The sequence below is a fragment of the Netta rufina genome (assembly GCF_964035555.1).
Source record: "Netta rufina genome assembly, chromosome: 16".
NCBI lineage: Eukaryota > Metazoa > Chordata > Aves > Anseriformes > Anatidae > Netta > Netta rufina.
The window spans coordinates 16,238,077-16,254,909 of NC_140140.1; the positions used below are offsets into that span (position 1 = coordinate 16,238,077).

Below are 16,833 nucleotides of genomic sequence, written 5' to 3' on the forward strand. Positions count from 1 at the left end.
CTGTCAGCCCATGAGCACTGCTCCCGGGAGGCCTTCTGAAAATGCTTCTTTTCCAAATCCAAAAAGCTAATAAATTTCACATGCAGAAGGAGACGAGAACAGCCTGGAGACAGAAATGGGTCACTTGGGTCAGACAAAGCAGCGGGGCGAGAACTCCCCGAGCCTGGCATCGGCTGCAGCGAGTGGCTTTTAATAGAAAGCACCGCACGTGGGACAGGAGAGGCTGTGCACAGGGCTGGGAGAGCCACGGGGTGGCCCAGCTCAATCCTCCCGTCCCACGCCAGCCTCACCCAGCGCTCAAGGACCCCCTGCTCCCCCCAGAGACCCAGCGGGCTCCCCAGGGCAGGAGCAGCCACAGGAGGAGCACAGGTGTGCACACAGCAGGATCTGTGCGCATGCCCTGAACAGCTCGTGTCCGTGTTGGTGTGCTCCACGAGGGGCAGGTCTGCATATGGTGGTGGCCAGAGCAGAGCCACGAGCTCCCTGCCCCAACAGAGCAGGCAGCACCAGTGCCAGAGCTGATTGAGCTGGGGGCTCAGTCTGCAGGTGTGGTCCTCCTCCTCCTCGTCTTCCTTAATCACCGTCATCATCGCAGTCATCCTCCTCCTCCTTTTCCTCCTCATCCTCCTCCTTCTCTCCACCCAGTTCCCATGATCCCGGCCTTGCAGACTGCGGGGGCAGGAGGGATGCTGAGTTATCAACCGCAGAGAGACAGAGGGGAGAGGAAGCAAGAAAGAGGCTGAGCAAGAGGCACCGGGGCTGGGAATCTCTCCAGGCAGCGCTGCAGCTGTGCCCTTGTCCAAGGCAAGGAGAAAAGCACCAGCTGTGGCAAGGCAAAGGCTTGGGAACAACAGCTACAGGCACAGCACAAGCCCGAGCCCCTTCTGGACCGGGGCGCAGCTCCCTGGTGCCAGTGGAGCTGCTGTGGGCTCCATTCCTATCACAACAACCCCTTGGCACCACGTAAGCTGCTAATGGCCAAAGGCATTTCGAAGCACGGGGCGTGGATTTGGCCCATGTCAGGGCAGAGACACGATTGTGCCTGGATTTGTCCTTCCTGTGGCAGCCAAGCCACAGGGATTTGGTTTCAGCAGGTAAACACAGCCGGAGCCTTTGGTGCCAGAGGGAGCTGACCTGCAGACACCGCACTGCTTTGTGATGGCTTCAGAAGTTGCTGATGCCATGAGATGGCCCTCGCCCGGGACCCGTGGCCGGGAGCTGCCCCAGAGAGGCACGGATGGGGCAGAAGGCACAGAGCCTGCCCCGGTCACCGTTCGCCACCAGAGACGTGAGCACGTCACTCGTCCTGCAGGGATCCTGCAGCTTCGGGTGTTTAATTCTGGAAAATCACACTCTGAGAGGTGCATGAGCATTGTTACAAACCAAAGCCATGCACGAGGTTGAGATACCATCTTGATTTCCCCTGGAAGACGCCTGTCAAAATTCGCGTAGGTGTAGGATTACTGGGGAAATGCGCCTCAGCGACACAAAGGCCCTGTTGGGGAAGCAGGGTTGAGTTTTTTCCAGCAAGATGATTGGAAATTACATTTGAAGACTGGAATTCAACTCAGATCAGGGTGAAGCAGTTCATTTTGCAAAAGGAATGCTGTGCCCTGCTCATGTTTCCTCCTGCCTGCGCAGCCCCGCTGCCCGGGGAGCCCCCGCTCCGCACCGCCGACACCCGGCCCCCGCTGCCCACCCGGCCCCACACCCCGGCCCCAGCCCAGAGCTCGGCTCTGGATAAACGGCGAGGTGAAAGTTTGGCTTCTGCTTTTCTGAAATGGTAAACACAGGCTCGGCTTGAGAACAAAGGCTGTGAAATCATGAATTCCTCTTCAAACCTCCCTCTACAAACATGGCAGAGCGCTTTGCCCCCAGGTTTTCCAGACAAGCTGCTTATCATCCGCCTGCCTCATCACCTCTGAGGCTGATTCCACATTTTTGCTCTTGGCAATTCTCAGAAATATCTTCTCCGGGCTCATTTTATGCCGAGAGCCTGATCCCACGTCTGATGCATCCAAAGGCATCCTCCTCGGTGCGGGAGGGGATCCAGGCAAACATGCAGATTGGTTAGGAGTCAGTTGCCGATTTAGCATCAGCTCAGGGGAAGACACTGTCCCTTTTCATGGGCTTGTTTATTTGCCTGCACAAGAGCCTGAGTCAGGGTGTGCTGGTGTGCGTGTGCAGCTGAACGCCTGCTAGCTGGTGACCAGTGCACACACCCAGGAAAGCAAACAGCCCGGCTCTGCCTGTGCCGTGACCTCGGGGGCCAGGAACCAGCCTTTGAAGCTGCTCCAGGACCAGGGTGGGAGCAAGGAAATCACAGCCCTCCACCGAACACCTTGAGCAAATGAGTTATTTTGGGCATCCAGCAGTGCAAACACTATCTTAATACAACCTTGTCTTACTAAGGAGAGTAAAAATAACGATTGGTGGGGCTGGCCTCCCATGTGCAGCATTTTCCAGTGCCTGGGCAGACAGAAGCCTCCCCTGTACGCGGTGTAAATGGAGCAGGCACCGGAAACAAGGGGGGATTCCTTCTGCTGGGATGCTGGGATCGGACCTGGGCTCCCCATGCCCATTGCTCTTATCCCACAGCAAAGAGCTGCAGAGGAGCTGGTAAAACCTGAAAACCAGACAAAAAACATGTCGGTCCCTGAAGCCACGCCAGCCTCGGGCCTCACTTGCCCGGCTTCTTGCCCCGAGGGGCACAGACCCACCACAGGCAGTGGGCAGCTCCTGGCCCCGAGTGAGAAAAGCGTCTCAGATTGCTCTGAGGAGGCAGTGCCGTTACGTGGCTACTTGTCACACATTAACCAGAGCAAACTGAGCACTTCCAGAGAGCGGGACCTGGGGACCTGAGGCTGCCGAGTTTATCTAAAGTTCACCTGCGGTAAGGCAGGAAGAGAAGGCTTGTGCGGGCAGAGCTGAGCCCGGCACCCCCAGCGTGAGCCCAGACAGGTTTGCACGTGTCGCTGCCGGTGGCAAAGGCTCCGGTGCCCCGGAGGCAGAGCTGGGAGCAGGGCCAGCAGAAACCACCTGCTGCATGGGGGTCCCTGGGCCACCAGCACGGGGCCAGCTCCTGCATGTGGGGCAGCTGCTGCAGAACCGTCCCCGAGCCCCTGGAGCCCCGCAGCGGGGCCAGGTCCAGCCACACCGTCAGGCTCTGGCTCCTGGGGGTTTTCCCAATCTGCTCTGCCACAAAAAAAAAAAAAAAAAAGCTCTTCGTGGAGCTGGCCGAGGCTGCACGGTTCATTGCAACCCTTCCCAGCACAAACACCGCCCGCTGCCAGGGGCCCCTCTCCAGCAGCACCCCAGTGCCGGGGCCGATCCGGCTGCCCCGGGGGGGGGCTCAGCACCGCGGGACCCAGCGGGAGCCCCGGGGCTCCCCAGGCGACAGAGCCCAGCAGCTCTCGGGACACTGCCACCCCCGGGAAGTCCTCGTACCCCCAGCAGCTGCCGAGACGCGGCGAGCTCCCAGCCCCGGGCACTTTGGAAGGGGCAGGAGGGAAGGCTCCGGGGGCGGGCAGCCCCCCCGGCCCCGCTGGCAGAGCGGGACAAGGGCTGCGGGGCACGGGCAGCGGTCCGGGGGAGTGGGGGGGACAGGCAGCAGGCTGCCAACGCGTTTGCCTCTGGCCGGGGCAGCGCCGAGGGGATGCGCTTACGGGAAGGGGGCTGGCAGCTGCGGCCCCGAGCCAGCCACGGCCCTTGCCAGAAACGGCCGCGGCCGGAGATAAGGGAAGGGGGAAGAAAACTTTATAAGGAGAAAACATCCTCAAACTCCTGGCATCTCGGTGGGAACTGCACGGCCCCCTCCCCTCCCCTCCCCTCCTCCCCCCCGCTTCTTCGCTCCCAACCCAGCGCCGCGGCTCCCCGGAGGCTGCTCGGGGGGAGGGCACGGGGCGGGGGGGGGCTGCGGCCGCAGGTGCCGGGACCAGCCCCACTCCTGCCCCCGCGGAATTTTTTTTTTTTTTTAATTATTTATTTTTCGGTTGTTGTTTAAACTAGGTGGGACCAGAACTGCTCCGTTTCCTGGAAACTTTGTTTTTCCTTTCTTTCCCCCCAGCCGGCCCCGGCCGCGGGGGGGGGGACGCTGCGCCCGCTCTATAAAGAGAGCGAGCGGCGGGGCCGGGCGGGGGTGGGCGCTTCGTCGGCACCGGCACCGGCACCGGCACCATGGCCGAAGGTAAGGGCCCCGAAGCTGGGAGCGAGACGAAGGCTGGAGTGGGTGGTGGGGGCAGCCCGGGGGGCTGGGGGCAGCCCGGGGGGTTGGGGGCAGCGTGTGCCCCCTCCTCGCCCCGCTGCGAGGGCTCCTGGAAGCCGAGGCGGTGAGCATCCCCTGCCTCGGAGATGCCCCTCGGGGGGCTGCTCGGGGCGGGCGGGGGGCAGGGGTAGGGCGCTGTCCTACGGGGAGCCCCCGGCTGTGCACCCGCGAGCGGAGGCCCCGCAGAGAGCCGAGCCGAGCCGGGCACCGCAGGCATCCCACCACCCTCCTGACCAGGGGAGGAGATGCCTGCGCTTTGGAAGAGTCCCCGCTTTTTGCTAGGACTGCCGAGGATGGTAATCCTCACGGAGACCCGGGGGGACCTGAGGTGCTGCTCCTGCACCCAGCTCATCTCCAAAGTCCCAAACACAACTTTTCATGTAGCTCGGTGTCAGCGAGGCTCGCACTCACAGCTGGCGTGGCGTCGCACCGAGCAGTGCTTCTGCTCACCAGGCTGGAGGTGACAAGGACGAGGTCCTTTCTGTGCCCTGTCCCCACTGCAGGGTCCCAGGGGAGCAGCTGGGTGAGCCTTGCCCGCATTTACAGGCAGGCAGCCCCAGCTCCGCATCTGCACATGAGTGCGTCCTGCAGGCTGCCTGTGCCTGGAGGAGCAGGCGTGGGGATTGCATTTCTCTCCGGGAATGCAGGGCTCAGGGTCAGCTCTTTGCATCCAGCACCAGCCCAAGGAGGGCTCGAGAGCACCGCTCCCAGCACACGGGCGGTGGGAAGGGCACAGCCAGGCAGAGCCGCAGCAAGCCCAGCATCGCCCCAGCCGCCCGCCCCGCGGTTCCTGGCTGGTGCTGAGCTTGCACTGCGCTCTCCAACGTGAAATGCTTTCATTTATTCTGGCAACTAATCAGTCTGCCGCCAGAGCATTCAGGGGTCACTGGTCTTGAGCGATGATGAACGATATTGCACTGCTGCAGCGTGCTGCCTGGGGCTGCGGCCGCCGGCCCTCCGGCACGGAGCCCTGCCTGCATCAGCGTCTGGGCTGGGAGGCAGAGCCGAGCTGAGCGCCCGAGGCCAGGGAATCGAACGCTGCCTCCGTCGCTGAATTTATGCTTGGTCTCTCCAATTTCTCAGCGATCACAGAGCAGGAAAGCTGCCCGGCGCCTTGCTGAGGCACACAGACATCGCTGGCATTCCCCAAGCTCAGCAATGTTCCTCTTCTGAGGGGTTTGGAGGGGACAGACGGCAAACCCCAGCACACAGGCCCGAAGCCTCCCAGAATGTGAAAATGGGCACTGGGCTTTGCTCTGGCGTTGGGTGCTGCCCCTCCTCCATGCTGACAGCACTCATGGCAGCACCAAGGTGTGAGAAATGGGGCACAGACCTGGGCCAGCAGAGCAGTGCTCCACTGGGAGCTCGGCTGGCTGCAGGGCTTCTGTCCCCATCCCAGCTCGCTCCCAGTGGCGATCCCACTCTGTCCAGTGCACCCCTCCAGAGGGGTGCTTGTAGCCTGGGCATGGATGTGCTGGGCACGCTGGGGGGCACAGGGCTGGGTGGAGGAGGCTGCTGAAGCCCCACATCAAGGCTCAGGGTGAGGTTAATGAGAAATCACTCCCAGACTGAGCGCAGGGGAGAGTTTCACCCACTGCTGCCTCTGCAGAGCTGGTGCTGGAGACGTGGGACCTGCAGTGCGAGAGCAATGGCCGCGAGCACCGGACGGCGGAGATGGGCGGCCAGCAGCTGGTGGTGCGGCGGGGGCAGCCCTTCACCATCACCCTGCACTTCTCCGGCAGGGGCTACGAGGAGGGGGTGGACAAACTGGCCTTCAACGTCGAGACGGGTGAGTGCCGCTGCGCCCCGCGGGAGATCCCCCAGCTGCACGCAGCCCAAAGGGGGGCTTCTGCCTGAGCCTCCCCCCACTGCGTGCCCCCGCTGCCTCCCGGGTTGGCTGCTGTCTTAGCCAGTCCCTACGGTGGGACTGGGAGAGAAGGTAGAGGCTCCATAAAGGGAGCTGAAAAGAGGTGGCAGAGAAACAAAGCAAGAAGAGGGTCAGGGTGGGACCCCCTCCCTCAGGGTGATGATCTTCTTACACCGCCCCCCTCCATCACCCTGGGGTCAGGGGAGTTTCCCACCACCGCTTTTAGCTCCTGCTCAGAGCAGCAGGGGACAGGGACAGGGACACCGCTCCCATGGCCCCCAGCCGGGTACAAGCACCCTGCCCAGGGGTTAGGCCAGCCACGGGCAAACAAAGAGGAAACTCTTTCTTGGACGAGAGCTATTTTAGGGAGTCCGTATCCTGCTGAGTCAACCAGGCCAGAATTCAAAGCGAAACTGCACCAGGGGTTCCCCACGGGGTTCAGCATTATTCTTCCAGGAGGCTGAGCTCCTCCCTTGGGGTGAGGGAGGCTGTGAGGCCAGGACCCCCGGCTCCTCCACCGCTCCTGGCGCACTGGTGCAGGCTGGCGGAGCTGGCTGCAGGCGGGACGGAGCGCAGCTGCAGCGCTCCCAAAAAAAGGGCAAAGGAGCTTCAGCTCCAGCCAAGGCACGGCCGCACGGCCCTGCTGGCAGTGGCCCCAGCCAGGACCCTCACCAGGAGCTGGACCCTCAGCCCCGTGGGGTTGGAGAGGAGCGGGGAGCAGGAGCTGCCAGGCCTGACCCGTCCCCATGGGACAGCGAAACCACCCGAGGACACGTGCCACCTGCTGTGCCACCTCCTGCAGGAGAGAGGGGAATGGCTCGGTGCAAAAATAGAGCCTGTATTTTTAGAGTAGCTGCACTTGAAGAGCCCTGCCCCGGCCCCTGGGGCGCAGGGATGCTGCTGCAGAACAGCAGGTTTCAGAGCGGGGAGGAGGTGGAGGCGGCTCCCAGCAGGGGCCTTGCCAAAAGGACGCGGCTCGCTCAGCCCGACCTTCCCTAAAGGACACGGAGGAGAAGCTGTGTCACTCTCATGAGTTCATGAGTATTTTTGGTGGCTCGCCTGCTGTCCCGCCCTCGCTGTGGGCGCGGGCTGGCGGGGGCCCAGCACGCAGCCGCTCCCCAGGGAGGAGCAGGCGGCACCGGCGGCGCTGCCTGGCTGCCAGCCCACCCCACGCAGCCACCGGCATCACCGGCGGGGCCGGGCGTCCCCGTTCCCAGGGGAGCAGCGTTTGGAGCCGGCCTCGGCACAGGTGGCTTGGACGCAAGCGCGAGGGCTTGTGGCCCCACGCAGCCGAGGGCTCGTGGGGCCGGTGCAGATCGCTCTGTCCTCGGCTCGAGCGCTGCAGCCGCTGATGTAACGGCTCACTGCGGCGTTTGGAGCCGCGCCTGGGGCTGCACGCGCTTGGCGGAGCTCCTGGGGGCTGTGGCAGGACCCGTGCTCGCACCGGGAGCTGGCTGCTCGGCTGGGGAGCAGAAGCCCAGCAAAGCCTCGCCCTCCTCTCCTCCCGGGCTGCACGTGTGCCCCCCGAAACAAAACCTGTCTGTGCCAGGATGGAGCAGGGCCCCCTCCACCCCAAAGCATCCCAGCTCAGGTGGCTGCTGTGTGATTTTAACATTTGCCCAGCTCGGCAGGGCATCACCCTTGGGTGAGCATCTCTGCTGCCATCCTGTCCCCTCCCAAACAGGGACAGAGCCACCCCTGGGCTTTACAGAGTGGGGCACCGCTCACCCCTCTGCGTGGGAAGCCAGAGCCTGTGTTGAGCTGATGTCTCCTTGCTTGGCAGGGCCCTGCCCCGTCGAGACATCGGGAACCAGGTCCCACTTTGCCCTGACCGACTTCCCCGAGGAGGGGACGTGGAGCGCGGTGGTGCAGCAGCAGGACGGGGCCGCGCTCTGCGTCTCGCTCTGCTCCCCCGCCAGTGCCTGCGTCGGCCGCTACAGCCTGACGCTGGAGACCTCCACCGACTACCAGGGCTCCACCTTCCACATCGGGGACTTCGTTCTGCTCTTCAACGCCTGGCACCCAGGTGAGGCTTTCGCCTTTCTGACACCGGGGCTTCCAGAGATGAGATTCCCTGCTCTGTGGGACCCTGCAGCAGGCTGTGAGCCCCATCCCCTGCCCCAGGACACACAGCTCCTCTGACCAGCACCCCGAACACCCAGTGCCCCCTCAGGGCAGCCCCCGAGAGCAGCTCCCAGCTGGGGAGAAGCCACCAGATCCCCCCACCCTGCACCTCCTGGGCTGGTGCCTGCTGAGCACGCTGGGGCTCAGAGATGCTATTGTCCAGGTGAAGTTCGGGGGGCAGGACACAGAGGGGAGAACGTGTGCTGCCGTGTTTAATTACAGCTGGGCAAACAACAGTTGAGATTCTCATCTGTTCACGTCCTTCCTCTGCCCTGAGGAGCAGCCCCATTGCTGTCCTGCTCCCAAGACCTTGGCTAAAACAAGTGATTTCCTGAATCCCAAACGCTTTGTGCTGGCTCCAGAGATAAGGGCTTTTAGGAAGCTTCACATACCCGGGGCTGTGCTGAATACTGATGCTGGAGATGTATAGTTTTGCTCCCTGAAAACATTTCCAGTAAAGAGCATTTTTTCCAGCGGTAGTTTCTATGTGAGCCGTGACCTCAGCCAGCACTCCCAGTTCCCACTGCTCATTTCTCAGGCCAGGGAGATTTCCACTCCTGGGAAAAAGAAAATCCACTACATAAAACAAAGGGGATGGAAATAAAAGAGTTATAAGAATGAAAAAGGAAAACCAGCCCACTGAAATTTTCCCATCTGCTCAGATCTAACCGGGTCAAAAGCTCTTCAGGCAGGAGCAGCTCCAGCCCCAGCCCCTGTAGCTTCCTTCCCCACCAGCTCTGTCTCAGTGGCTGCCCGTGGCCTGTCCTGGGGGGAGCTGAGTGGGGGGCACTGGGAGGTGTGTGGCAGAGTCCCCATCCCCGTGCCATCTGTTTTTCGCCCCGCAGAGGACACGGTCTACCTCCGAGACGAGGACGAGCGCCGCGAGTACGTGCTGTCTCAGCAGGGACTCATCTACCAGGGTGCCCGGGACTACATCACCTCCACCCCCTGGAACTTCGGCCAGGTGCGTGGGGCACGGCCCCCCAGGACCCCAGGTGCCGCAGCCCTCGGCTTCACAGGGCATGGGAGCCACACGTGCCCCCTAGACGGCACGCACCCTGCACCCCAAACGCAGCCAGCACGTGGGGAGGAAGAGGTGCCACTGTGTGCCCACAGAGCAAACATGAAAATCTCATTTCTGAGCGGGAATGTGCCAACTTCAAAGCCTGGAAGAACAGGGGGAGCGTTGCTGTCTGGCTTGGGGCCTCACGCTTCTAATCGGTGTCACCGGGGAGCTGCTGCTCGATAATGTGCTCCCCAGAGCCGTGCCGGCCGTGCCGATAAGGCAGCGCCTGTGCCCTGAGCTGCAGCACCCAGAGCCAAGCTGGGGGCCCTGGGTGCTGGGGGGGGGGCCCAGCTGCCCCCCAAACTCCAGCCGGGGCTCTATGCAACGCCCCCCATGGGCTGTGGGGGCAGGGGGCTGGTGGCTCTCAGGAGATCCACGTCTCAATTCAGGGAAGCCCTGACTCATCGGATGGTGGGGAAATAGGTGGTTTTCCCCCAGAGATTTATTTTCTGCCCGTGCCTGACCTCTGTGCAGCAGCAGCTGCAGGAAGCAGGATCCAGCCCCAGCACAAGGGCGGGAGCTTGCTCCTGAGCCGAGCCTCCTGCTGGCATCAGCCCCAGCCCCTTATCGTGGTGTCCCAAAAGGGACAAAGTCATCTGGCCGCTGCCGCGCTGCCCCCGCCACGGCTGCACCACCTCACGCGTGTTTTCTCCCCTCCCTCTGCACCAGTTTGAAGATGACATCTTGGCCATCTGCCTCAACCTGCTGGACACAAACCCCAAGTTCCTGAGGGACCAGAACCGGGACTGCTCCCGCCGCAATGACCCTGTCTACATCGGCAGGGTGGTGAGCGCCATGGTGAGTCCCGCGGGGCTCTGGCCAGCACGGCCCCTACAGCCTGCTCCTGCCCCTGGGGTTTTGTCCCTTTGTGCCAGGCCACCCAGGGCTGTCTGGTGGCATTTCCTCCTGTCGCAGCCCCCCTTGTCTCACCGCAGGTTAATTGTAACGACGAGGACCGCGGGGTGCTGCTGGGACGCTGGGACGATCGTTACGAGGACGGGATGAGCCCGATGGCCTGGATCGGCAGCGTGGACATCCTGAAGCGGTGGAAGAATTTTGGGTGCCAGCCAGTCAAGTACGGCCAGTGCTGGGTCTTCGCTGCTGTGGCGTGTACTGGTGAGAGCAGGATTCCCCCCGGCCCCCCCGGCCCCTGGATCCCATCTCCCACCCGTGGGAGGGGGCAGCCCCCTGACCTCGGCCTCGTGCTGCAGCGGGGGAGCCGCCCGGGCTGGCTGTGGCCAGCCTGCAATGAATGCTTAGCAATTAGGCTCTGTTATTCCAATTTGTCAGGAAATGGAGGGAAAAAATGATAAAGAACCTCTCTGGCTTTTCAATTAGCTCTCCGTGCCCTGGCAGGGACAGCCCGGCCAGGAGGGAGGGGCTGAATTCACGGCTCGGGAGAAGGGAAGTGGCTTTAAGGTCAAGTTTGCAATGAAGTAATGAATCCACTCAGATCAAAATAATTTCAGTGCCACCAAGGCAGTCAATCTGGGGCAAAAGCGAAGAAAAATTCAAGGCTATCCTCTGTTAAGGAGTGCACAGACACACGTGCGTGCTTGCGCTGTTTTGCCCTGAGCACAACGCTTGGCCTTGCTCTCTGGGTTGCAGGAGAGTGAGCGCCTCCATTTATATATTTCATGTGTATGAGGTTCTTTTTAGAGGAGAGAAATAGCAGAGAACTTAAGTGGATTTTCCGCGAATCACAGAAGTTTATAGCCTTCCTTTGAAACATTATAACTGCCTCCCTGCTCCCCAGGGTGCCCCGCTCGCAGTAAAAGGCAGCTATGAGATTAAATACGAGGCTGCTGCGCGCTGCCTGGCTGTGCACTCCCTTAAAAGCACTTCCAGCCTCTTTTGTGCCTTTTGCTACTGCAACATCAAACTGACTGTCAGTGCACCACCCATCTCGCCCGTGGCTCGCCGAGACTGGCAGCGTCTTGCAGGGTCCCAGGGCTGGTGCTGCCGAAGGGCTGGGCAGGGGCAGGGGCAGGGGCAGCGCCCCGGGGACCCGCAGCCGACCCTGCCCCGCTTCCCCGCAGTCATGCGCTGCCTGGGCGTCCCCAGCCGGGTGGTGACCAACTACAACTCAGCCCACGACACCAACGGCAACCTGGTCATCGACCGCTACATGAACGAGACGGGGGTGGAGGAGAGGCGCTCCAAGGACATGATATGGTGAGCGGCAGCGGGGACCGCAGCCCCCCAGCACGCCCTGACCCCGCAGCGTCCCCGGCCACCAGCTCTGCAGGGCCGGAGCTGCTCAGCCCTGTGCCTGCGCTTCCCTTGCAGGAACTTCCACTGCTGGGTCGAATCCTGGATGTCCCGGCCGGACCTGGCACCTGGCTACGACGGGTGGCAGGCGCTGGACCCGACCCCCCAGGAAAAGAGCGAAGGTGCGACGCGGCCACGCGCCCTCCCTGCCCTCCCCATGCCCTGCGCTCAGCGGGGACCAGCGGGGTCGCCCCTCCGGGTCCTGGGCAATAGCAGCGACCCCGCTCCCCGCAGGGGTTTACTGCTGCGGGCCGGCCCCCGTCAAGGCCATCAAGGAGGGCGACCTGCAGCTGAAGTACGACATCCCCTTCATCTTCGCGGAGGTGAACGCCGACGTGGTGTACTGGATCGTGCAGCGCGACGGCTCGCAGAGGAAGAGCACGCACTCCTCGGTGGTGGGGAAGAACATCAGCACCAAGAGCGTGGGCAGGGACAGCCGCGAGGACATCACCCACAACTACAAGTACCCGGAGGGTACGGGCACCTGAGGGCAGCCAGGAGGGAGGGGGCAGCCTTTGGGGGTCAGGGGCGCATTTCATTAGCACAGCAGCAGCACCAAAATGGCTCCAGCAAGGAGGGTGAGCACCAGCCAGAGCCAGCCCCGCTGCCTCCCCGCTAACAGGATGTTTTTCTTGCACCCCCAGGGTCTGAAAAGGAGAGAGAGGTGTTTGCCAAGGCAGAGCACGAAAAGAGGTCCCTCAGCGAGGGCGAGGAGGGGCTGCACGTCAAGATCAAGCTGTCGGAGGGTGCGAACAACGGCTCCGACTTCGATGTCTTTGCCGTCATCAGCAACGACACGGACACGGAGCGCGTGTGCAGGCTCATGCTGTGCGCTCGCACCGCCAGCTACAACGGCACGGTGGGCCCGGAGTGCGGCATGAAGGACCTGCTCAACCTCACCCTCGGGCCCCGCACGGGTAAGAGCAATGATGGCACCAAGCTCGGCGGTGTTCCTGGGCTCAGATAGGGCCGCAGGGCTGCGGTGAGGCAGCAGTGCGGGGCAGGGGTGGCTGTGCCACCCAGCAGAGCCTCGCTGTGCCCGCAGTGCTCACACCCTGCCGGAGGGAGCTGCCAGCTCCGAGTCCACGCTGGCGGCTTCCCAAAGAGGAAATTCTTCATCCCAGCTGCCAACCGCACGCTTTGTGCACACAATGGCTTGAGCAGAAATAATGCCTGTGCAAACCTCGTCCCTGGACCCAGGCCAGGGCACAGCGGGACAAACAGAAACCGCTACAGGCACGTGCGAGGCACCGAGCCGCTATGGGGCCCTGGGCGCCTGCGCTAGCCCCTGACACACGGAGCGTGAGCCACAGGCAGGGTTTTGCTTTCAGCTCTCCCCCTCCCAGCTTTTCCAGCCTGCAGAGAGCTGCCTGACCCTGCAGACGTTGTACCCACCCACGTTATACAACTGCCCAGAGGGTCACCAGCTCCACACAGCCCGGCTGGCACAGCGCAGCATGTTGGGCTTTGTTTGACCCCATGTTATCAGGGCAGCATTAAGGCCCTGCTAGGGATGGGCTGGCAGACTGGGGGGCGGATATCCCACGGGCAGCCCGTGGTGCGCTCACCCGCAGCACCTCCCAGTGCAAAGCGTGCCGTACACGGGAGCCTGTGTGAGCTGCAGCGCTGTCACACGGCTGCGCGGTGATCGATGCCTCCTTCGGGGGTTTTGTCCTTATTTATTTACCACCGTGGATTTTTAATCTTTGATGAAAGGATGAAGAACATTACTCAGGCAGGGGGCTGGAAATGCATTTAGAGCAGGACAAAAGTTACTGCTCTTGCATGCTTTATGCGGAGGAAGCAAGCTGTGCTATAGGCAGGGCTCTCCTCCCAGGGCTGCACCATGCTCATCACGTCCCCCTCGCACTGCTCGGTGTGAGATTGCAGGGTGGAGGCCACGGCTTCTCCCCTAGGGCTGTGCAGGATTCCCCCAGGGAGGGCAGTGCCTGGCCCCAGCCGGCTCCATTACTGCCATCCCCGGGCAGTAATGTGTGGCCCAGTGCCACAGTTACCCACAGCGCTGACATCCCCAGCCCTCCTCCTGGGGACGGCACGGCCGCTCCCATCCTCGCGTTATTTTGGCCACTGAGCTGTCCTGGCCCCAGCCCAGCACACAAAACCCTGAACCTTGGTTTGCGGTTGTTGCAAATTAACATCGCTGCCTGGTAATTAAACAGTTTAGATTTAGATCATTTTTCTACAAACCTTCAGGGCCTGGAGATGTAGTACAGCTGATGTGCTGGAACAGGCTTATTTTTAGCCTGAGCCAAGCTCTGCTAATGGGGCCCATAACAAATGCAGCAGTCGGCTGTGCGCTGTTTGTTAAGTGAACAAGGGACGGGGCTGCTCTCCGTGGCCAAGAGAAGCGGGGCGCTGCCTTTGCCCTGCAGACACTTCACACTTGCAAAACCTCTCCCAGCGCCAGCGCTGGGCACTTCACTGCTCCTCTGGGTGCCTGCAAAGCTGTTTCTGAGCCTGCTGCCTGGGCTGGGTGGGAGCAGCGCTCGAAAGCCTTGATCCAACCTTCCCCGGTGTGTGCTGGGCTCAGGGGGGAGGCGCTGACCCTGCTCTGCTTCGCCTCCCAGTGCAGAGCGTGCCCTTGCGCATCCTCTACGAGAAGTACGGGCCGTGCCTGACCCAGGACAACATCATCAAGGTGGTGGCCCTCCTGACCGAGTACGAGACGGGTGACGTTGTGCTGGCCATCAGGGACGTCTACATCCAGAATCCGGAGATCAAGATCAGGGTGAGGGCTCAGCCCCAGGAGAGTCGGCTCTAGGGAGCGGGGCTGGGGCAGTCCCAGTAAGCTGGGGCAGTGCCGCAGGGTGTCTCAGTGCCCTTTGCTCGCAGGTTTTAGGGGAGCCGATGCAGAATCGGAAGCTGGTGGCAGAGATCACCCTGGTGAACCCCCTTGCGGTCCCGCTGAACAACTGCGTGTTCGTGGTGGAGGGAGCTGGCCTCACCGAAGGGCAGAGGATCAAGGAGCTGTAAGAGCCTTTCCTTCACATTCCCCAACCGGGCAGCGGGGAAGGGGCCGGGGGAGAGGCTGCCTGGGGCCCAGCTCCACACGGACATCATGGGAGGGGAGTGCTGAGCTGGTCGGGGGGGCTCAGCCGTGCCACAGGGGGTCCCGTGGGTCCCATAGCACTGCCACTGCCCCCTGTCAGCACCAGCACGGGGCAGGTGGTGGCACGGGGGGGGTTCGTGCCCCGCTGACCCCCGCCTGTCCTGCAGGGAGGACCCTGTCGAGCCCCAGGCCGAGGCCAAGTTCAGGCTGGATTTCGTGCCGCGCCAGTCGGGCCTGCGCAAGCTGATGGTGGACTTCGAGAGCGACAAGCTGACGGGGGTGAAGGGCTACCGCAACGTCATCATCGCACCCCTGCCCAAGTGAGGGGCCCTGTCCCCCTTCCAGGCCGCCGCCGCCCCTCGCACCGAGCCCCTGCCTCCCTGCTGCAGCGAGGGCTGGCCGGCCCCCCTCCCTTCAGCCCAGGACGATGCTGCGGACCCACAGAACGACTGCAAAACCCTGCCTGAGCCACCCCGAGGCTGCGGTGCTGAGCACTCAGTGCTGGGGGGAGGCAGCAGGAGGGGGACAGGTGAGAGGGGGCCAGGGGCTCCTGCAGCAGCCGCCCACCCGCTGCCTACCGCCCTGGTGCCCACCGAGCCCCTCTCCAGCCCCTGGCCTTGGCCAGTGCTGCCAACCCTGCACCATGGGGAAGGGGCAGGCAGGCATCCACACGGCACAGGCAGGGTGGCAGCGATAACCCCCTGGCTGCGTTCCCTGGGGAGCAGGGGCTGAGCCCCCCCTCACCACACAGAGGTGGAAGCATGGCCCCATCTGCCTGGCCCTGCTCAGGGTTCAGGGGAGCCCCGGGGCCCCCTCCCGCAGCGGGCAGGCGGCAGCGAGGCTCGCTCCTTTTTCTGCAGCTCTAAACATACCCCTGGGACGCAGAGCACATTTTATAAAGCAAACAATAGGAAGACAATCCTCTCCAGCACTGGTCGCGCAGCAGCAGCGTTCACTCCTGCCGGTTAAAACTCTCTGAATGCAATTTGGTAGAGAAAAGATTGTATACTGTGAGCACGAGGCTGCTTGTATGCTATATAGACATATAGCATAAACCTATTTATGGCTACATGAATACCTACTGCATAGAGCCCTACTGCATAGGTAAAGCAGGTTATTTGCTTTAACGACCATTCCTGTCACTGTAGAGCCTGTGTGGCGAGGAATGGGACGTTACATTTACATGAACTAACTATGCAAGCACTGAATAAAAACTCTATTTTTCACTTCTAAAACCAGATTTGGCTCTCGAGCATCCTTCCCCAGGGGGGCACCCAGCAGCTCCTCACCCAGTGCTGGGGCAGGTGGGGGTGAAGCCCTGACCTCTGCCAGGCTTTTCCACATCCGTGTCCAGCCCGGTGCTGACGCAGGGGGTGCAGTTTGGAGCTTTGCTGCACAGGGCCTTCCCCTGGTCCCAGGGCCAGGGGGGCTGCACCACAGCCAGGGCCCTGCAGCTCACCTGCAGCCATCGCGTGGCTCCCAGCAGCACCCGCCGCAGGGGTAAATTGCAGCAGAGAAAATCCCACACAGGAAATTACAGCAACACCTTCTGCACGGTACAGCTCTCGGCCAGGCCAGGCCTTGCACTGGGCTGCAGGGGCAGCAGCCAAGCTCTGTGCCCTGCTGGAGCCCAGCACCACGGAGCCTCTGGGCCAGGAGCTGCAGAGCACAGCCCAAGGAGCAGCAGTGCCACACAGGGGTTAACAGGCAGCAGCCCCACGCTGCTTTCCCTTGTCAGGAATATTGCTCAGAGTCAGGGATGATGCACGGCCTTACTTTAAAGAGCATTTGTTACACAGAGCTCTGCTGAGCCAGGCTTCAAGCTGCTCAATGCCTGGTTTAAAAATAACCAGCTCCTCTGGTTCGAAGCTGGGTCCTGATAAAACAAACATTAGCACAGCTATTTCTGAAGGTCACTCCTATCCATCTGAAGCATGGCGGAGCAAGGCTGCTTTGACAAGGAGCAAAGCTCGTATGACAGACACCAAATGCTGCATTTATGGTCTGGCTCTGGGGTTTGGCTCTCTCCAAGGCTAGTTTCTCCCACATTAACCCCCACCCACCCCTCCTTCCACGCTATTTGCCGAGCCCGCTGAATCACTTAAGGCACCTCCGAGCCTGTGGGTGTTTGCCCCACGTTTCCTAAGATGTTTTCCACGGACTGAGAACAC

The 16,833-nt window shown here is 62.0% G+C and overlaps 1 protein-coding gene across 1 annotated transcript; it reads left to right on the forward strand.

The window, feature by feature from the left end:
* The first annotated feature begins 3,869 nt into the window (after positions 1–3,869).
* TGM2 (transglutaminase 2) lies at positions 3,870–15,894 on the forward strand. Its single transcript, XM_084296468.1, has 13 exons — positions 3,870–4,186; positions 5,874–6,053; positions 7,915–8,157; positions 9,101–9,219; positions 9,991–10,119; positions 10,257–10,437; positions 11,361–11,496; positions 11,611–11,714; positions 11,827–12,066; positions 12,237–12,509; positions 14,181–14,341; positions 14,446–14,582; positions 14,830–15,894. The coding sequence occupies exons 1-13, from the start codon at positions 4,177–4,179 to the stop codon at positions 14,984–14,986; spliced, it is 2,070 nt and encodes a 689-aa protein (XP_084152594.1). The 5' UTR covers positions 3,870–4,176; the 3' UTR covers positions 14,987–15,894.
* The last annotated feature ends 939 nt before the right edge of the window (positions 15,895–16,833 follow it).